At 39.7% G+C, this 22,137-nt stretch overlaps 2 protein-coding genes across 3 annotated transcripts in view; one reads left to right on the plus strand and one right to left on the minus strand.

Moving 5' to 3' along the window:
• Nucleotides 1-12,707, minus strand: part of LOC124795180 (small G protein signaling modulator 3 homolog) — a 161,538-nt gene extending 148,831 nt beyond the window's left edge. The window contains exons 1-5 of the mRNA XM_047259080.1: nt 12,395-12,707; nt 839-1,050; nt 664-762; nt 387-550; nt 103-313 (exon numbers count right to left, since the gene is read on the minus strand). Of these exons, the coding sequence (XP_047115036.1) occupies nt 103-313; nt 387-550; nt 664-762; nt 839-1,050; nt 12,395-12,463 (755 nt within the window). The 5' untranslated portion in view covers nt 12,464-12,707. The remainder of the gene's footprint in view (nt 1-102; nt 314-386; nt 551-663; nt 763-838; nt 1,051-12,394) is intronic.
• Nucleotides 12,708-12,971: 264 nt separating this feature from the next.
• Nucleotides 12,972-22,137, plus strand: part of LOC124794961 (nucleolar complex protein 3 homolog) — a 108,551-nt gene continuing 99,385 nt past the window's right edge. For both annotated transcript variants that reach the window (XM_047258680.1, XM_047258681.1), the window contains exon 1: nt 12,972-13,086. In XM_047258680.1, the coding sequence (XP_047114636.1) occupies nt 13,078-13,086 (9 nt within the window). In that variant the 5' untranslated portion in view covers nt 12,972-13,077. The remainder of the gene's footprint in view (nt 13,087-22,137) is intronic.

Raw genomic sequence — 22,137 nt, forward strand, 5'->3', positions numbered from 1 at the left:
ATGACGAGAATTAATAGCTAAAGTAAAATGGCAGTAGACTGTAAAACCAGTACTAAAGTGCACATAGAATAAAAAATTTAATATATAGGGGCATTAACAAACCCTATATCAGGATACAGCCACGCAAGTCCTCTCAGCACTCTTCTCAGACGAGGAATTCCTGTGCTAGTTAAGTGACTAAAACATACATTTGCTGGCATTGTCCTCAGTATATCTTTCTCGATTTGTTTTGAAGTCATGAGAGCGTCATTACTTGATGCTTTTACAATATCTTTGTAGGACATTTCAGATGACATTTTTTTCTGAAGTGCTCCTGAAACAAATTAAGATTATATTTTACAGGAGCAAGTGTCTACATTCTATATTCTTGTTCTCTGACAACTCACCTGACAACCTCATCCACATTTGTGGTCTTAACGAGTGAGGTATACCAGCAAGTACCATAGACCGAAGTTTCTCTGTTCGGGGAAGTGTGACATCTACCTTGTCCCATGTCAGATCACACACTTCCTTATTGTGACTAAATTCTAAATGAGCTACCCATTGCAATCTGGAAACAAGTCACATTTGATTACATCTAACAAATATACAAATCTAATTGCACTCTGGTGAAAGAAATTTAAGTTTAGATGGAGTTTATGTGGCCTACTAAGCATGATATACCTCTGCTGTGGATCCTCTACAAATGGAATGCTTAATAGTTTCTTTGAACTCTGTTCTGGACCATCTTCTTCCTCCACACGAAAGCCAAATTCATCAAACCTGGAATCAAGCAATATCTGGTGTGGCACATTAAATTTTTAATTAAAATGGATTAAGGTAATGTCATTATAAAAACCTGTAATCTGGCTGTGAATTTGGATCATCTGGTTGCTGTCCAAGTTTGCTGAGAATATCTTGTGGCCACATGGAGGGTGTTAAGGCAGAGAAAGGACCTCCTGGAGTTGGAGTCACTCCCTCAGCCATTATACTGATACCTTCAGACACCTCTCCCACAAAGGACAGCTCTCCCTCACCATCATCTTCAGACAATGCTGTCTCTACTTTCTCCTGTTAAGAGAACATGGATTTAAAAATTATAGATTTTACAAACCAATTATTGTCAATCACAAATGTGTATCTCAGCTATATACAGTTGAAAAATTAAATCAATGTGGATTTTATTAATGTGCAACTATTCCACTTTTGCTCCTCATGAACACTAAGTAGTACCTAAGATCACTAAGTAATATTTTGACTACCAAGCACAACATACTAACATTAAGAACTTTTTAGTTGATGTTAGTGAAACTTGACAGCCTATCTGTAGTGTTAAGCATTTTCCTACTACCTTGGAGAGCACAAATTGAATTAAACTAAACTCCGTCTAAACCAGCCTTGTAAGGCTCAATGTTAAAGACCGGCCGCCGTGCCATCCTCAGCCCACAGGCGTCACTGGAAACGGATATGGAGGGGCATGTGCTCAGCATACCGCTCTCCCAACTGTATGCCAGTTTACAAGACTGGAGCCACTACTTCTCAATCAAGTAGCTCCTCAGTTTACCTAGCAAGGGCTGAGTGCACCCCGCTTGCCAACAGTGCTCGGCAGACCAGTTGGTCACCCATCCAGGTGCTAGTGCAGCCCGACAGCATTTAACTTCGGTGATCCGACAGGAACCGGTGTTACCACTGCGGCAAGGCCATTGGCAGAGATTGAAGTAGCCGACCAGTTAAAGGACAAGAGCAGGCTTCAAATCAAGGTTTTTGTGGTTCCCTTAAATCAATTACACAAAATAACAGCCTAGTACATTTATTTTTTGACAATCGGCTTGTGCTGCTTCTCTAACCTTACCAACAAAACGTTCAGCCATTATCTTTCTTTACAGGAAAACTCAGCAGCATACAATTATTTCTTATACCCCCATTTATGTTTCCAATATTAATTCTACTGCAATCATAACTTTTTGCGTCAGATACAGCCAGTCCTGTAATCTTTTTTCCTCTTTTTTCTTTTCTTCAACTGTTGGAGTACTGTAGTAACAAAACCAACAGTGGTATCCTTTCAGTATGGAGAGCTGCAGAATTTTCTGAACATCTGCACCTTGACAACATGTACCATTTACACCATGACATATTTGGTCAGCATGAGGCACATTTTCAACTAATGAAATATACAATTTTAGTACACCAATTGATATGTTCTGCATAATTAATGCAATTAAGGTCAATAGATCAGAGACAATTAAATAGTATTGTTAACCTACTTCCCATGCTGCACTATCACTCCTTCAGTCAGGAAAGCGTCCCCTTGACTTTAGATGTGGGGTATACACTGAACTCTGTCAACATTATTGCATAATTTTTGTTGGTTTGTTTTGTTTTAGAGCACAAAAACAACTAGGGACATATGCACCCATGTCAGAACTTGAGAGAGAGAGAGAGAACTAGCTTAAAAATTGAAGCGTTGGCAGAAGAGCCAACACTGTGTTGCTAGAGGAGGCTGAAATGCACGCTTTTAAGCTCACGCAGATTGGCGTGAGGTCTGGAACAAGGTAAAGTAATTACCCTATAAAGGAAAGAACGTTGTTCTTGGAATACTTAACTTTAATCCACAATTGGAGAACATCGCTCTTGTTAAGACAGTATTACAATCTCAATATAAACTGGTAATGGCGCCTTGCTAGGTCGTAGCAAATGAGGTAGCTGAAGGCTATGCTAACTATCGTCTCAGCAAATGAGAGCGTATTTGTCAGTGTAGCATCGCTAGCAAAGTCTGCTGTACAACTGGGGCGAGTGCTAGCAAGTCTCTCTAGACCTGCCGTGTGCTGGCGCTCGGTCTGCAATCACTGACAGTGGCGACACGCGGGTCCGACGTGTACTAATGGACCGTGGCCGATTTAAAGGCTACCACCTAGCAAGTGTGGTGTCTGGCGGTGACACCACAAAAATGGCTATACTTTAAAGCCAAGCAACAGAAGGAAAGAAAGCTAGAAACAGGGACTTGGAGAAAGATCCATCAAACATGCCACAGAGAAATGGAGGCCCTGAACTACAGATTATTGTCCTTCACCATGTCGTTATGACAGAAAAAAGTAAAACAAGGGTGACAGCCTGTATGTTGTTTGCTAAAACGGCCAATAACTCAGATGGCAAACATAAATGAGAACAAGAGTGATTTAGAAAAGGGCATTCCTTCAGGACATGGTGAACTGCCAGAGGTGGACGGCAATGAGCATATAGTGGTGTGGGAGCACCACTTAACAAATAACGATGGCTAAAAAGACAGTGCCAATACGTAACCTAGTTAAAATGATCTCTTTGCAGTGAGAGGAGGTTGTTCAAGCTGATGGGAGAGGCTTAATTCCCTGGAGCTTGTTCCCATAAAGGGAGAAACCAGTGGTGGTGCCAAAGGGACCCCGCCTCTGACAGACGGCAACAGAGAGATCAGAGGGAGTGGAAGAACTAGCGCCGAGGTATGAGGACTGCAGCCTTGGTAGCAGTGTCAGTGGACTCATTTCCCGTCAGACCGACGTGACCAGGAACCCACATAAACATCCCAGTGGCTCCATCAAGAGTGAGCGAGTGACAGCTTTCCTGTACCCATTGCACAAAGGGATAGACGGTACAGCACACTGGGGCTCTGAAGGGTACAGAGCGTCTGAGCAGATGATGCAATTGAAAAGCCCGTGTCACCAGATGTACTGCGCGGCCTGATACAGCACTAAGAGCTATGCTGTAATTACTGAGCAGTGTTCCAGAAGCAGACACTGAAAATTGTTGGTGCCAATAATGAAGGCACACCCAACACCAATGTCAGTCCAAGACCCATCATTGCACACACATGTACTACTGTGAAGTTCCATGCGAAGGTTGTGAAACTTACAGCGATAGAGCAAGGCTGGAGTAGTGTCTTTAGAAAGCAAATGAAGACCAAGGTGAACACAGGTTGCTGCACAAAGCCAAGATGGTGAAGTGTTTATACCTATCAGGAAAGTGGTAGGTGCATGAAGTTAACCTGCCAGAGAAAAAGCCGAAAGTGAAGTCCAGGAGGTAACAGAAGAGGGGGTTAGTTCCATTCTGGCGATAAAAGGAGTCATCAAAGCAGGAAGCGTAGAATGGGTGGTCAGCCACAGCAGACAAACGACATGTGTACCTGAAAAGCAGAAAGTCACAGCGGTATGACAGCAGCAGTTCGGCTGCTTCAGCAAGCAGACTAAATCAGGATGGTGTAGAAGGCCAGATGGATGCTAAAAATGGTGGAAAGTTTTGAGATAGCGCAAGAGGGACAGATGCATGAACAAAACATCTATAGTCTAGTTTCGAATGGACAAGGTACTGATTCAAACTGAGGAGGGTGGTCTAATCCGCTCCCCATGAAGTATCGCTGAGGACATGGAGGACATTTAGGGACCGCATACAGTGGGTGGCCAGGTAAGACACATGGGAGGACCAAGAAAGTTTCCTATCAAGCATGAGCCCCAGGAATTCTTTAGTTTCAATGAACTTAAGAGCAACAAGACCAAGATGTAAAGACGGTGGAAGAAACCAATTGTGCCGCCAGAAATTCATACAAACAGGTTTGTCAGTGGAAAAGCAAAAGCTATTTACTATTGATGTTCCATGCGTAATGATAATAGAGACATCACTGAAGACTCTGATCAAGGAGCCAAGTCTATGGCGAACTGCAATAGATGGCAAAATCATCAGCGAAAAGTGAGCCGGATATGCCCGACAGCAGACAGACCACAATACAGTTAATGGTGATAGCAAAGAGGATGACACTACGTACAGAATCCTGAGGCACACCATTTTCATTGATAAAGGTGTCCAACAAGGCAGAACCCACACATACCTTGAAAACTCTGTTTTAAGACTTCCTGAAGGAAACAGGGCAGGTGGTTATGGAAGCCCTACGTGTATAGAGTACAGAGGATACCAGTCCTCCAGCAGGTGTCATAGGCTTTCTCCAAAAAAAAAAAAAAAAAGAGACCCAGTCTGGTATTTCTGCAGAAAACTATTCGTGACACGAGTTGACGAAGTGACAAGATGGTCAACTGCAGAACAGCGCACTTGAAAGTAGTAAATTGCGAGACTCAAGCCGGGCATGAATCATATGTTCCATCACCCTGCAAACACAGCTGGCGAGGGAAATGGGCTGATACCTAGAAGGAATGTGTTTGTCCTTGCCAGGCTTAGGTAAGAGTATGACAGTGGCTTCACGCAGCATCTGGGGAATGTGCCCTGTGCAACTGTATGTATGAAGGAGAAAGTGCTCACCCGTAAAAGAAAGGTTCTGCAACATCTGAATGTTATCATCCAGCCCTGGGGCAGAGGATCGGGATGAAGTGAGAGCACAAGCTAGCTCGCTCACAGTGAAGGTGGCATTGTAGCACGATTCTGAGAATAAGGGTATTGCCTGAACCTCCTCAACTCATTTCCAATGGAAGAAGGCAGGGTGATCGTGGGTGGGTCTCAGAATATCCGCAAAGTAGCGGCCCAGGAAATTGTATAATGGACCTTGGTCCCAGACAGCTATCCAAGGTTGGCCCACACACGGAAGAAGGTGTGGAACTGTTGAAAGAAGTACTAAAGGAAATCAAGCTAGCTTTTCTCCTATCCCGAAGAACGCAATGCCATTGTGTATGCAATTGTTTGCAACGAATGCAGTTGGCCATCATAGGATGATGGTTGAAAATGCTGAGAGCACATCTCTGCATTTGAATTGTGTCATAGAACACCTCAGTCCACAAATAACCAGGACATGGCGTGGCAAAAAGGAAGTGCGAGGAATGGAACATTGTACGACGATAAGGATAATGTTTGTAAGATATTATACCTGGTCATCGCAAATGGGGAAATGATTTTTGTCAAAGGTCGCCAGCGAGGAGTAGAGCCTCCAGTCAGTCTTAGAATGTTGCCATTTGGGTGTGCAAGTAGGTGTGGTAGGACTCAGCAATTGAGTAGAACACGGGAAATGGCCACTAGAGTACATGTCAGAGAGAACAGACCACTCGAGATGATGGGCAAGCTGGGCAGTGCAGAAGGAGACATCCAGCTGGAGGAAGTCTGCCCTGGTGACAATGAATCACACAGGGACAAACAGTACAAAGGGAAAAAGTCAAGTGAGGAAGGAAAATGCAGACTGCAACAGCCAAAAGCCAGGTAGTCATGGAGACGGGGAGATGGGTTGACTATGAATGTCATCACTGATGGAGTTCCCAAGAGATGGAATGTCATCCTTGGGAGGGGGTGGGCAACTAGACCGGTAAGAAATGCGAGAGCTCAAATGTGGCCATGAGGACACAATTTTGTTTCTTGGGCGCAGAGGAGAAGCGGATGCTGCGATTCTAAAAGCAGCCATAAGCCCACTTTATCGGATCGAAGGCTGGGAATGTTCCACTGGAGGCGAGTCATAACAAGGAAAGGGGAGGAGGGAAAAAAATGAAGGAGTGTCACTTTGATGGCTGCCGAGTGCCGGCCTTTGAAGGCTCACTGCTGCAGGGCACAGAGGCTGGAGAAACCTGCCCCCACGAGATCTATGGGGCATTGGCATTCTCCCTCTGTCAATCTGTGGAATCCAGGGCAGAAAAACAGTTTGTGGTTTGCACTGTCTACACGGAGGTCAACCAGGCGAGGTTATCACATGGCGACACCTTTGAAGAGGATCTCCAAGTCGGCGAAGACGAAGACTGTTTGCCTTTGTTTGACTTCTTGGAGCCTTTCAGGTTGACAGAGGAAGTTTCAGATGTTTGTTGGCTGGAGGGACATAGGAAGTCTTCACGGGAGTATTCCTTCTGTCCTTTCCAGCCTGCCGGTTGTGTACAAGGTGACTCCACCCCGTGAGGCGAAAGTTTGATGGCACATTTCACAGCTGGAGGAGGAGATGAGGGTGCTACCCTGACACTGGGTGATTTCACAACTGCAGTGCTGAAGCTGAGGTCACATGTCTGTGTGGCCATGTCCTTCGTGGAGCGAGATGTAGCAAGAACAGTCTTAAGTACTGGATGGTAGAATGCAGATTTTCTGACTAACCAATAACTTCTGAACAACTGGATAAGGCACTTTTTCCTTCGCCTGGAGATCCTGCAGAGCCCCCTCATGGGACAATCCCAGGAGGAAGCAGCACTGTCACCATTGCAGTTGATACAGTGAGGAGGAGGAGGCAGACAACTGTCCTTGTCAGCATCCATACCACAGATTATACATTTGGCCAGGTGTTCACAAAACATTCCAGTGAGGCTGTAACGATGACATTGCTAGCAGCACATCAAGTTTGGAATGTACTGTCTCACTGTGTCAACTTCATAGCTTGCTTTGACCACTGACGGAAGCACCGCTATCAAAAGTGATAAAGAGTTGTGTGGGCACTAAGAATGCATCTACCTTTTTCATAACCCAATGGGACTGCAATGACACGCTGATCAGAGAGGTAGATTTGGATTTCTGACCGAGTCACACTGTTGAGCAGCCTAGCATAAATAACACCACAGGAAGAATTCAATGTTTGATGGGCCTCGATACGAACAGGATATCTATGGAGGAGTGTAGCTGCAAGTAGTTGTACTTGAGGATCAGAGCTAGTCTCCAAAAGCAAAGTGTCATTTCATAAATGAGAGCAGTATTTCACATGGCCAGCAATTGCATGCTGTGAGAGAGTCTGAATTGTTAGCCTCATTCCATTTAATCTGGTAGATGTTGACTGAAGATGACAACTGGCTCATTGTGAGAAAATCCCGCACGATTGCCAGCAACTTCGATGGTGTGCTCCTTCCAAATGGGACCTCACCTCAGAAGGAGGTGCCTTAGGCAATTGTTCACACCTCATGCCACACCACCGAAACATCTGACAGAGGGACCATTCGGCGATTTGGGAAGGTAGCAGCTCAGGCCTGTACCAAGGGGTACGTGTAAATCCTACCTGTCAACCCACGAGTGGGAATTTCGCGTTACCAGTCACATGTTGTACATCAGACACATGGGCTGGCCTTCAGGAATGCATAGGGAGAAAGAAGAAAAACAGGAGTCTCAAATGTTGAAGCAGAGGAAGGATAGGAGAAAGGGAACAAAGAGGGAAAAAAAAAAAAAAAGGAACGAAAAACAGTGGAAAGACTGTTCTGATATCACCCACTGAATATGCAGAACACATTTTCAAAAACATCCTGGGTGGGGGGAAAAGAATAGCAAGAGGATAGACATGCTCCACAGAAGGGAAAAGATGCTGCAAAGGCTGGGGCCCCATGGTAGCAAAGCATGAACCCACCAAAGAGCAATGAGTGCCCCCACTCAGCTAAGCGAGTGCTTAACATCTTGCAAGGAGAATTGGCTATGAAGAAGTTGTGAAAGAGGTTGATGTCGCAATTGTTCAAAATCTACTAAAACGCATTCAGCACAACATTTCAACACAATTTCTGGTAATGTTTAATCACAATCCATTCGATTTGATGAAATCTGGATCTATCATTACACATACCAGTCAAAACTATAGTCAGAGGCTGGCAAAAATGCACAGAAGAAAGCAGAGACTGTTTTGTCAGCTGGCAAGGTGATGGGCACTGCTTTTTGGGATTCCCTAGGATTACTTGGAGAAAGGTAGAACCAAAACTGGACACTGATATTTTATTGTTGAATAATTTGAAACTTGCATTGCCTGAATAAAGACCAACATTGGCAAACAAGAGAAGTGCCCTTTCACTAGGATAATGCACCATTACAAACATCAGTAATAACAATGATGAAGTGCACGATTTGGTCTTTGAATTTGTTCCCCATCCACCCAATACACCAGATTTAGCCCCAAGTGACTCATCCTGCTACCTAACTTGAAACTCACATGCTGGGAATAAATTTTCAATCAAATGAGAAGTAAGTTGAATTAAAAAGATACACCATAATGTGAAAAATCCGTGTTGCAGAATAATTTTGAATCCACATTAAATTACATCTATATTCGTGGCTAGAAAGTCTTATATAAGGTCAGAGGAAGACATGGGAATGCTGCCTCAAAGAACTCTACACCTAGCAAAGTGAAAACCTTTATTTATGGACCAGCTTTTTCCATTATCAAACTCAACTTGTGCAAAACTTCACAAAAATATTTGGAAACGGTAAAGGTAACAGCTGAAAGCCAATACGATTTACGAGGACTTACATACAAATGTCGAAACATTAACACAGTATAAAGTGAGAATTTTGGATAGTGAGACTGAGGCAATAGCCATATTTAGAAAACATTCAGCGGTGAAAACTTCAATTAATAAATTAGGCCTAACAGAAAATATTTAGTATGCCATATTTTGCAATTTGCAAACCACATAGAATGTAAAAAGTGTAGTAAATGACATACTGGAATTAAACTGGTAAATTGAAAAATACTAATCAGATTTCAAGATGTAACTTCATAACCAGAATGAACAGTGCACATGTTATGTTCCAAACCACTGGCCTGTTGAAAAACTCAACACCTACAAATGCACCTACCTATACAGCCAATATGTTATTAAGATGCTAGAGAATAGGTTACAGTATGAAATGGTCCAATGTCAAACACAAGGCAAAAAATTTAAGATTAACATATTGACCATGAATTGAGCAGTTTCTGTAGTTACTACACATCCTGAATTCAAGACAGACTGCGTCACCTAACTCAAGGAAATTCATGATAACTGTCACTTCAGAGTTTTTTTTAAATTTTTTTTATTGAAGTGTAATATATAGTGTGGCTTCAAATAAATCATTCTGACAAAGTCTTCATATTTGTTGCATTCTAGTTACAGTGGCATGTACGTCCCGCCCAACTTTAGACGTTTTAGATTAACATGTGCTAGTTAATGCAAATCAAAGTTGTATTTACGTTTCTCTCCCTGTGGAAGACGCTATTGAAACTAGGAAACAATAATCATAACAGTATTATAGTGGTGTACATAAGAGCAACAGATTATGGATGACATTGTCATAAGATGCTCCAACTATCTACATTTTTGTTAAAAAAATAGCTATTTTAACAGCCTCTGCTGTAGTCAGTTACATTTGGTAACTAATATTGACCACATTCAATGTTTATCTTCAGATTTCACTAATCTGAAATTGTGAAAAGTCAAATTCCTCTAAAACAAACATATACTTTGAGTCATATAGAGCCAGTAAAACAGAGGCCCATGCTGGAATATGACACAGCTTTCTATTTCATTGGCTGTGCTTGGTATTTGTCTTTCAATATGTGGCTTTCAAGATTTTGTTGGGCCTTTGAGAATTTCAAATTATAACACCAGCACTTCTATGGTACTTTGGAATGTTCATACAGAATACAACAGCCTGTGAGGTGGTTTTTCTTAACATTCATATTAATCAGTTGTGTAAGTTATGTTTTCTTACATACCGGAGACTTTTATTCTATAAACACAATTTAAAGTTACATAACAAAAAGAATATTCCCTTCATTATATCAGTTTTTTAATGACATGGTTTACTATAGATTTAAACTGGTAAACTGAAGGGAGTTTATTTATGACCATTTCATTTCAAATTTAGTCCCGAGTGAGTCTGCAAACTATGTGCTGTATACAATGCAAATTAGCTACAGTAAAATAAAATTCCATACGTTCCCATCAGAATGGCATCATGAATTTTAGTGTGCGTATTAACAAGCAGTGTACAACACTTCTTCCATAAGAAAAAATCCTGATTTTCAAATTTTAAAAATTTTGGTTCACTAAAATTTAGCATTTTTTATTAAAATAGTCAAGCAGCACATGGAAGTTATGGTGTAAATTTCAGGTCTGCAGGTCAAATACCTTTATATATGGTTATTTTGGGGTATGAAAACATGACAATCTCATACTTCTATAAACTTTAAAACTCTAGAACAAGAACGCCCAATTTTTTTTTTCTGATTTTATATATTTTTTGTGCTTAGAGTGTGATAAAAAATTAATTCTGTGAAGGTTCAATTTCATTCGTTTATTGGTTGACTTCACATAGAAGTAATAATCTCTGTTGTCCTATATTGCCAGTAGATGTAGGCTATGTCAAATGGGACCAAACAGTTCAATGGTAAATATACACTAGTTAGGAACTTGAACATTAAGTTTTACATTAACTTTTTGAAACACCTGTGGTTGAAGATGTACCAAACGAAAGTAAAAATCTGCATTTCATAACACAAGAAAAAATTGGAATGAGATTGTGATAGAAGACTCTCCCATGAAATCTTTGTTGCTATCATACTTATCTGTAGCATAGGCCCACACAAAGTACCACAGGAAAAACAAGTTACCTGATGATACTGCCATAATCTGTTTTAATGAGACTTAGAGGTAACAAGTTGGGCCAAAACTATTTATATAATTATTGGAACGGCTTTCTGTTAATTGTTTTTCAAAATAATAAATTGAGGGTCTTCAGCAACAGTTACTTGCATTTAAAGTCTTACGATTTCAATACAGTCAATAAATCTTTTAACATTTTCTACAAGTCTGCTATGTAGGATGAATGAAAAAGACTGTGGGATGTATGCTTTATTTCACTGAAATTACAGTATGTTCCATTCAGTCCATCAATATGGAGAAAACTTTGGAAAAGTTAAACTAAGAAAAGGAGTGTAGGAGTGCATAGTTTCATGGCCACATGCACTAAGAAAAAGAAATGTACTTAAGAAAAGTAACACCCTAATATGTTTCACCTTAAATGCTTGAGGTCTAATCAGCAGAAAGGTAAGAATTGTAACAACTTTAGCCAAGAAAGTCGTATTTCTTCTCCTTTCCATCCATTTTTATCGCTACCATTGCAATATTCAATTCCAATTGTTGTCTTCAGTCCATAGACTGGTTTTGATGCAGCTCTCAATGATTCTCTATACTGGTCAAACTTCATCTCCGAGCAACTACTGCACCCCTTTGAATCTGCTTAGTGTATTCATTTCTGTTTCCCTCTACGATTTTTACCCTCCATGCCTCCCTCCAATACTAAATTGGTTATCCCTTGATGCCTCAGAACGTATCCAACAATATCTATTGTAAACAATTTTACTTTAGCCTATCACAATGACAACGATTTATTTGAAGGGTCCTTATCACAATGTCGTCCTAATTTGTTTTCTGTTATGACCTGCAAGTTTACATTTTTGTTTGGTGCGTCTGCAACCATCGGTATTTCAGAAAGTTAATGTAAAACAAACTACAATTTTCCTGACTAGTTCGTGTGTTTCTCAGGGTGGAGCAAAATACGAACTATGCCAGCAATACATTTTTTCCTGCTCGGTTTGGTATTTAGCAGAATACTCTAATAAAATAAAATGTTTCTCTTCGGATGCTTTTAGCCGGATTTATCGCAATATCAGTTACTCAATTTACAGAATGTACGTAGACGATGATTAACTGCAAAACTCTTCACATAGAAGTGTGTAATAGTTAACACTCACATTATAGTCTTCCTTTCCTTGGTAACCCTCATGTGGTCGAGTTCCAAACAATGTCTTCGCTATATCCATTGTCTAAAAATTTGAAATTAAAACTGCCTATTTGTACTTCACTGATGAGAAACTGCACGATCAACCACACTTAAGATGACAACAACGAAATGATTTACAGTAAAACTAAAGTGCCTCTAGTCAAAATTTAATCATGCTACTGTCACAACTCATTCTGTTGTTACTGTCCTGCCCTTCACCCTCGGTTAATGAAAACATATGGTTATATAGGCACCACCTGTCAAATCTCTTAAGCCCACAAAATTCAAAACATTTACTGCCCCATGGCAAAGATATTATAGGGTGACAAAACACTTTTTTTGAAAAAAAGGTAAATTCTCCTTTTTATTGCATAAGCAGTCATGGAACTCATTGTGTTAGGATTTTATTTCATTACAGTTTTCTACTGTTAGGGACAGAAATTTATAAATATGACATATACGATGCTGCGTCGACGCCACCACAGTTCATGTTAGACTGTGACGCCACCTCCAGGTGGATTTGGCTTTCTGCTGTCAAGAAGCAATGAAATATCTTTATGTTTTCATGTTGACCTGTTAGCTTTGTGAACAGTGTGTTCAACCACGTGTGTTTTGTTGTGTTTACAGCTTGTGTGAGAATTTATTGAGTACGGAATGACTGCTGTAAGTTTTATCGTGTTTATTTTTTCTGATAGTTTGATAATGTTCAACTGACTTAATTCATAATTATTTCTTTGGTTGCCATTTTTGTCAGTGTACGTGGGGCAAGTTGTATTACCGGCGATGGGTGTGTAATGTCGTAATTCGACTGCTACATAGCATTTCACGATATATTTCGCTTAGTCTGGTTTAGTCATTTTGTACGTGATGCGTAGTCTGACTATGAAAATTCATAAAGGAAACAATGATGTAGATCTTGATGATGGGGAAGCCGGGGAAAACTCACAGCCGAGCTCCCTTGATTTTAAGACCTTTATTCCAATTATTATTTTTGGCAGAACCGTGCTATCATCTGCAGACTGGCATTACACTTTGCGTATATGTTGACATACATGTATCGTCGATATTTTGAGAACAGAAAATAACTAGTAATTGGAATAAATAAAATAAAGCGATTTTGGGTATCACTACATATACGATTGACAAAAGCGAAAGATACATTCATTTTCTATTTCAATAATGTTCACCCCATGGTAATTTTCATCCCACGTAAGCAAATTTCTTTTCCTCTGAGTTTGATAGATCGTATTCTACAGCAGACCAGCTCAGTGATGATGAATACCAATAGAGCTGTAGCTAGCTACCTGCATGTAGAGATATGGTACATTCAGTGAAGACGTATTGTGGGTGTTGTGTTAGGATATGGCAAGACCATTTTAATTTATTGTCAATATGAAGGTATAAAATTTTTGAAACGTATTCTTGATGTATGCCTTGATCATTGAATTATAATCTTATGCCCTCTTGAAGTTTCTGAGACCCATGGAAAGGAATGTAGTGTGTGCATTGGCAGGGGGGTGGGTTTCAGACGGAAGGTCATTAGGAAAGTGTGAGAGACCATGTACAAAACTGTGCAACACTCCTGTAGGTACTTTTCCCCCGTCAGAAGCAGCTATTTGTACCATCTCCATGATTAAGTGGTACCCTTTGTTTTCTATCAGTTAGATACAATCTAAACCACATTTCTACCTTGCCACGCAAGCTGTAAAAGACTACTTCGTAAGGAGAATCCCATGGCTCATTATCTTATTCTCTAAAGTTGTTGAATGAACCAAATTTAGCCCATCATTGACATCTTGTATTTTGAGATGGGCATCTCTGATTGTGTAATTGTTAATACTTCTGAAAATTGTGTATTTGAGTCTGGCAGAAATGCTTATTTTCATTTTGCTGTCATTTCAGCTAAGATACAAAAAATTGGCTTACTTCTGTCAGAAGATAAAAAATAATAATATCACACCTTGTATTGGTTCAGAGTGGCTGTACCACTCCTAAGCACAATGTCCAGCAATATTTCATAATAGCAAAGATTGAAAAAGTTCTTAAAATCTTTGTACTGGTCAGTGGAACAATTATTAGAAATGTGAATAGGCTTTATCCTGGGAGGGTGTGTTTTTTTAGCTTGACCAGTTCAGCAAAGAGAGTCATCCACTGCTACTGCATCATGTGTATAATCACTAATGACACAGTTGATAACACAGTAGCTGGTGTATGTTAATCTTTTCTTACCCTTGTAATAAATTGCAGTAAATGAGTGCTTTACAACAATGTCCATGTAGGGTCGAGGCCCCAGTTATGGGCACATTAAGGGCAATTCGAGATACACCACATTTTTAGTATAGGAAGAAAGTATACAAATTACTTAAAAAAATCGTATCTATTGCTTCAAAGTCTACACATTACAACCATGTAGAAACAAATATTCTAAGTTATTTAACAAAAGCAGAAAAAAATATTGAAAAATAAATGGCGCATTTCCCCAGTTTTGGCCATGTTAACCTTACCTATGGCCAGTTGTTTCCCCACTTATGGCCACTTCATATTATAATAAAACTATGGCTAAAATAATTGTCAATCCATGTGCCAGAAAGTAATTTGTGCTTTATACAAGTATATAAGACAACAAACATACATCAAATAGGTAAAAGGTACAGAAACTGAATGAACAGAAAAAAAAATTCGTTAGGCAAAGAATTGTCCCAGTAATTACTTAAATCAATTTCCACACAAGTTTATTTCTCACGAGTATCAATGGAACCAGGGTACTTTGTTTTTAATGAACGTCCTTCTTGCATCAAGACTGGATCTGGCAGTTTCCCTAAAATATCTTCACCCGTTATAGTCGAAACATCATTTTCAAGGTATTCGAAACAAGTTTTCTGAACATTAGAACTTTTTAGGCACTGAATTTCATATTCAGAGTCAGAAAGCACTTTCCAAATTACATATACATACTTAAAAATTGCAGGTCTTGTTCTTCTATTTCCTGTTAAACTAAATTTTACCAAAATAAAGTCCCCTACTTTCAAATTCTCACTCGAAGATAGTTTCACATTTTCTGGTATTTCATCTTCATCTCCTTCTACATAGTCATCGAAACTGCTTCCATTGTCCGTCCATTCTCGTTCCTCGGAAGACCTTGTTGGCCTATCACTTAACTCTTGTCTGTTTCTTGTTTTCCCCCATTTTACGTGAGATAATGCCAAGTGCTGCTCTTTGGCCTTTAATTCCTTCATAGCTTCTCTCTTCCTTTTTTCCTGCTCCTTCTCCTGCTTCTCTTTTTCCTTCAGTTCATGATATTCCACCCACTTGTCACTAGTCACAACAGTGGGTGTATGTTCTTTCTTTCTCTTTGTGCCTCGTTGTTTAGGTTCTGGCCAAGTGATAACACTTTCAAAAACTGTTGCTAATGATTTTGGTGGTGTCACTTGGATACACACTGAAGATGGACTATGGTTGGATATTGGAGTACCTGAATTAAGTGAAATACTGTTGGTGGTTGTTGATATATCTGCAGGAATAAGACTGTTGGTGGGTGTTGAAGGAATATCTGAATTGCGTGTTGAAAATATGTCAATATTATCAACATTTTGATTAAATCTGTCTGCGTTTTGAGAAACATTCTCTGTTTGATTATCTTCAGAGGGAGGCGCTATGCTATCTGTCAGAATGTCATCAGTGTTACCACTAGCACCATGCATTTCAACCTCATCAGCTATTTTTCTCCAGAACTTGAAAAGTAATAGTGCTTCTTGATTTCCTTCCCACTCATGATTGCTTCTCTTGGTTGCTCTGAACTCATCTAGAAGGACAGGATCAATTTGCTTTTCTATGTATGAGAAATGTCTCGGAAGTTCCTCATTTGTCTGAACTGTGGTTGAGGCTGGTATACTACGAACAACTATCTTGCTGTAATCTACATTGTTCACATTAAATGGAAACAGACCAGTGGCCCTGAAACCAGCACGAATATTTGCCACCATTTTAGGTTCTGTAATAATTTGTGACAGAACAGAAGGTACATCAGATTTTGAAATTTCAGTGCCATTATTTTCAAAATGCCATTTCTGAACAACCTTCTTCCACATTTTTTTCATAGGTCCAAAGACAGCTACATCTAATGGTTGCAAGATTTGTGTAGAATTGGGATGGAGAGCAACTAGATTGATCTGATTTTCCCTACAATATCTGCTCAAATGAAGTGTCAAATGAGAGCAGTGCCCATCTAAAAATATTACTACAGGCCGGGGAATTTCAGCTTCTTTCAAGAACGTGTCAAATACATTTGTTATATACTCAAAAAAACTTTCACCTGTCATCCACCAATTTTCTGTTTTTCCAATGCCCCAGTTTGGAGGAGCTGCTTTCACCAATGATGCTGGAATCCTTGCATATTTGAACAGTGTTAAGGGAGGAGCAACTTTTCCAGCAGCATTCACTGCAAACAATGTAGTAACGTTATCTTTGTCAGAGTTACACGACTCTTCATAAACATGATGGCCACGAGGACCTATGATTAATTCTCCTTTAGGAGCCAGAAAAAAAGAAGTTTCATCCATATTAAAAATTCTATTTGGGTCATTTAACACATCCATATCATTTAAAGTGATGGATACTTCTGAAACCAGTTTCTTATTTTCTCTTCTGTAACAGAACCTCTAGACCTATTGACATATTCTGCATGTTTTTGTGACAGAACCTTGTGCCTCTTAAGAAATCCATAATACCACTTTTTTCCAGGTCGATTGTTAGTAAATGTAGCCTTACAACTTTCCATATCTGCATTCTCAATAAGTTTGTGCACAGATGCACAGAGATTTTCTTTAGTAACTGGAAATCCCATGCTAGAACAGTCCAAAACCCAGTCCACCAATTTTTTTTCAATTTGTTCTCCTAAGACAGAAAGTGGACCACAGTGCCCTGTAGATTCTTTTGGAGATACACCAGAAATTTTGTTTCTTAATGTTGTCCTTGGAACTTTGTACAACTTGTTTGCAGTAGCAACCTTCATTCCCTCATCAATAGCCTTTAGAGCATCTTTAACATTGCTGGGAGAATACTGAAACTTCTTATTCTTTGGTTGACTCATTTTTCCTATAAATAATGCACAAAGATTTAGTTAAAGAATGTTGCATATTTGAATAGTGCCTATTGCATATTTTGTATCTTACAAGCATAGGTAAATTAGTATGATATGCCAAGACAGTACTAACAATGAGGTATACATTGATTTAAAAATACCAAAAATATTTTAATAAGCCTATTTAAATAAAATTAGCCTAGTGTAATGTAGGACAGAACACTAATATTGATGTTTTTGTATCAGTTTTTAGAAGTGGCCAAAACAGGATACATATATGTCTCCACTTATGGCCACATAAATGGCCATAACACGGAACCAGGGATAAATATGGATCTGTTAATGGCCACATACTTTTGATAACATGTTTTTAGGCTGAGCGATATAAAACTTTAAAGAAATGAAAATATAATGTCTTATCTTACCTCTGAACAGATTTGATGTTTTATTTAAACATGTAAAATACAAAAAAAAACAGATCATGTGTTGCTTAAAGAAAACTTCTGCAAAACCCAGCTTCTGCAACACTGATCATTTCACAAAATGGTGTCTCCAAACAGAAACAGACAAAAGAATGATTATGTAGACAAATGAAGAGAGCCTTTCACAAAGCTTATAATAATCTATAGTAGAACTGGCTGGTATTCCAGAGAAGCTTAAAAATTAACCTTTGACATCAAGGTGGCCATAAGTGGGGTAGTGGCCAAAACTAGAGCCTTTTTTACGTAGTTTGTTGTTTGGACTGTTGCAAATGCTAACTTATCAAAGAAATCTCAGTAATAGTAATGTAATGATAAACAGGAGTCAAAACTTTTGTTGTTAGTTCTTCTGTATATTCTTAAACTGTCAATTGTGTAGTTTCAAGTGTATCCTGATCAGTGTGAATCCAGCAGTTAAATTAAATTTAATCTTCAAGATCAGTATTTTCGTGTAGTGGTGTGGGACCGGTAAATGTCCAGTGAGTAGGACATTTATAAATGGGTATTTGCCCAGGAATTTGACCAAAGCAGTTTAAAATGCACAAAATATGGGTATTTATAAAAAGGTACATTTTAATGTTTTTACTGCTAGAAAGTGTAATTTACCAGTTATAATAAGGGATGAGCTGATACTCCCGATATGTTGCTGATAGCTGTTTATTATTTATAAAGTCATTTTTCTATTCTCTCTCTCTCTCTCTCTCTCTCTCTCTCTCTCTCTCTCTCTCTCTCTCTCTCTCTCTCTCTCTCTCTCTCTCTCTGTGTCTGCATTTTTGGCTGCTGTGCATTTGTTTTCATCTATAAATCGCTTTTCCTCCTACACCTTCAGTAATATGAACGGATCCCTTATTTCAATCCCTTTGATGATCTTAGAGTCAACAGTCATTGTTACCCAAATCAGGTGATTGTAATCAAAGCAATTAAGACATTCTGAGAGCAGTGTGTAAACTCTTCAATGACTACCATAGCAGAATATTGTCAGATGATCTTTCACTGAGCCCAAACGAACTGTGGTCGTTTGTAAGGCTGTTAGTGGCACCAAAGTAAGTTTCTAGTCACTAATGAATGAGACAGCAACTGAAATTGAGGGTAACAGAGAAAAAGCTGAAATGTTTAACTCTGTTCTCAAATGTTCTATTACAAAGGAAAACCCAGGAGAATTACGCCAATTCAATACTTGTACCACTGAAAGATGAGTGAAATAAGTGTTAGTGTCAGTGGTTGTGAGAAACAGCTGAAATTGTTGGAATTGAACAAAGTTCCAGGGCCCAATGGAATACCTATCAGATTCTATACTGAATTTGCGGCTGTGTTAGCCCCTCTTCTAACTATAATCTATCATAAATCCCTGAAACAAAAAATTCATGCCCAGTAGTTGGAAAAAAACCACAGATGTCACCATTTACAAGAAGGTCAGTAGAAGTGCTCCAAAAAACTACTGTCCACTATCCTTGACATTGATTTGTTGTAGAATCGTAGAACATAATGAATTATCCCAAACAGAGTGACCTCTCCATGCGACCAGCAAGAAATCTGAAAACATTGATCATGTGAAACCCGAGTCTCACTTTTCTCACATGGCACACTAAAAGCTTTGGATCAAGACAATCAGGTGAATACAGTATTTCTTGATTTCCAAAAAGCATTTGACTCGGTACCACATCTGCACATATTGTAAAAATGGGGTATCAAGTGAAATTTGTAACTTGATTAAGGATTTTTTCATAAGGAGGACACAGCATGTTACCTTGGATGGACAATTGTTGTCAGATGTAGAAGTAACTTCGGGTGTGCCACAAGGAAGAGTGTGGAAACCCTTACTGTTCATGTTGTATATTAATAACCTTGTGGATAATATTGCACTTTTTGCAGATGATGCAGTTATCTGTATTGAAGTACTGTCTCAAAGGAGCTGCAGTAGTATTCAGTCAGATACCTTCTTTGGTTCCATATCTAAAGACTCTCGTAGATAGGGGTCTAAAGTTTGCACCACCTACATGCATACTAAAATATCAACTTTGGATAGGCTGCCTTTATGAATGGTATGCTTTAACATACAAGTCCCTGCTTTAGTGCACATAAACAACTTTTTCTATCAAATAAGAGTCTGTTGCTCATTAGATTTTTAAATACATCAGGTGTCAGCTGTATTTTTTTGAAATGGTAGAAAATTCATTGTGTGACTTGGAGAGCTCATCTTCAATAAAATCATAATTTTATGGACACATTCAGCCAAGAATTGTTAACATGGCACATGACGGTACTTTCTTTGTGTGCTTTTAGTTCAGTAGCCTTTGTTCTTCTCTGTCAAAATATATGCATCTGCAAAATTTATGAAAATGTTTCGGGTGCCAAATTTTGGGTATTTTTGGGGGACCATATCTCAGCTGTATGTTCTTTAATATATTTTATATTGCTGTGTTTACGAAAAGTATTCTTTCAGCTTCAGAGGCTATATATTTCAATTTTAGATCCGTGCATGCTAATGGAGAAGAAATTTCACCCAAAGTTATTATTTATGGCTTATTAAAATATCAGGAAAGTTCGCTTTATTTATTTATTCCTTCAGTGATCATCTTACAGTGATAATGGATTTGTTATCATAATACAGTAGAAGGAAATACACACATCAAAAAAAGTTTTACATCACTTCAGTTCCGAGAGTTCTGGAACCTGTACCGAAAATTGGAGTAGAGACCAACATAAACATCATTCCCACTTTTTTTTTTTTTTTTTTTTTTGCTCATGAAAACCACACATCGCAAGTTGCACCATCATACAGCAACAACCTTCAGAGGTGGTGGTTGAGATTGCTGTACACACCAGTACCCCTAATACCCAGTAGCACGTCCTCTTGCATTGATGCATCCCTGTATTCACCGTGGCATACTATCCACAAGCTCATCAAGGCATTATTGATCCAGATCGTCCCACTCCTCAATGGCAATTCGACGTAGATCCCTCAGAGCAGTTGATGGGTCACGTCGCCCATAAACAGCCCTTTCCAATCTATCCCAGGCATGTTCGATAGGGTTCATGTCTGGAGAACATGCTGGCTACTCTAGTCGAGCGATGTCATTATCCTGAAGGAAGTCATTCACAAGATGTGCGCAATGGGAGCACGAATTGTCATCCATGAAGACGAATGTCTCGCCAATATGCTGCCGATATGGTTGCACTATTAGTCAGTTGATGGCATTCACGTATCATACAGCCAGTTACGACACCTTCCATGACCACCAGCAGGGTACGTCAACCCCACATATTGTCACCTCAAAACAGCAGGGAACCTCCACCTTGCTGCACTCGCAGGTCAGTGTATCTAAGGCATTCAGCCTGACCGGGTTGCCTCCAAATATGTCTCCGGCAATTGTCTGGTTGAAGGCATATATGACACTCCGTGGTGAAGAGAATGTGATGCCATTCCTGAGTGTTGCATTCAACATGTTGTTGGGCCCATCTGTACCGCGCTGCATTGTGCCGTGTTTGCAAAGATGGACCTTGCCAGGGATGTTGGAAGTGAAGTTGCACATCATGCAGCCAGTTGCGCACAGTTTGAGTCATAACACGACCTCCTGTGGCTGCACAAAAAGCATTATTCAACATGGTGGCATTGCTGTCGGGGTTCCTCTGAGCCATAATTCATAGGTAGCGGTCATCCACTGCAGTAGTAGCCCTTGGGCAGCCTGAGCGAGGCATGTCATCGATAGTTCCTGTCTCTCTGTATCTCCTCCATGTCCGAACAACATCGCTTTGGTTCACTCCAAGGCACCTGGACACTTCCCTAGTTGAGAGCCCTTCCTGCCCCTAAGTAACAATGCGGATGCGATTAAACCATGGTATTGACCATATAGGCATGGTTGAACTACATACAACACGAGCCATGTACCTCCTTCCTGGTGGAATGACTAGAACTAATCGGCTGTTGGACCCCATCCGTCTAATAGGCGCTGCTCATGCATGGTTGTTTACATCTTTGGGCGGGTTTAGAGACATCTCTGAACAGTCAAAGAAACTGTGTGTGTGATACAGTATTCACAGTCAACGTCTATCTTCAGGAGTCCTGGAAACCGGAGTGATTCAAAACTTTTTTTTGATGTGTGTAGTTCAAAAATATACACAAACTACAATATGTAAGTATGCTTTTATGAGAAT

This window comes from Schistocerca piceifrons, chromosome 4 (assembly GCF_021461385.2).
Source record: "Schistocerca piceifrons isolate TAMUIC-IGC-003096 chromosome 4, iqSchPice1.1, whole genome shotgun sequence".
In the NCBI taxonomy this organism is placed as follows: Eukaryota; Metazoa; Arthropoda; class Insecta; order Orthoptera; family Acrididae; genus Schistocerca; species Schistocerca piceifrons.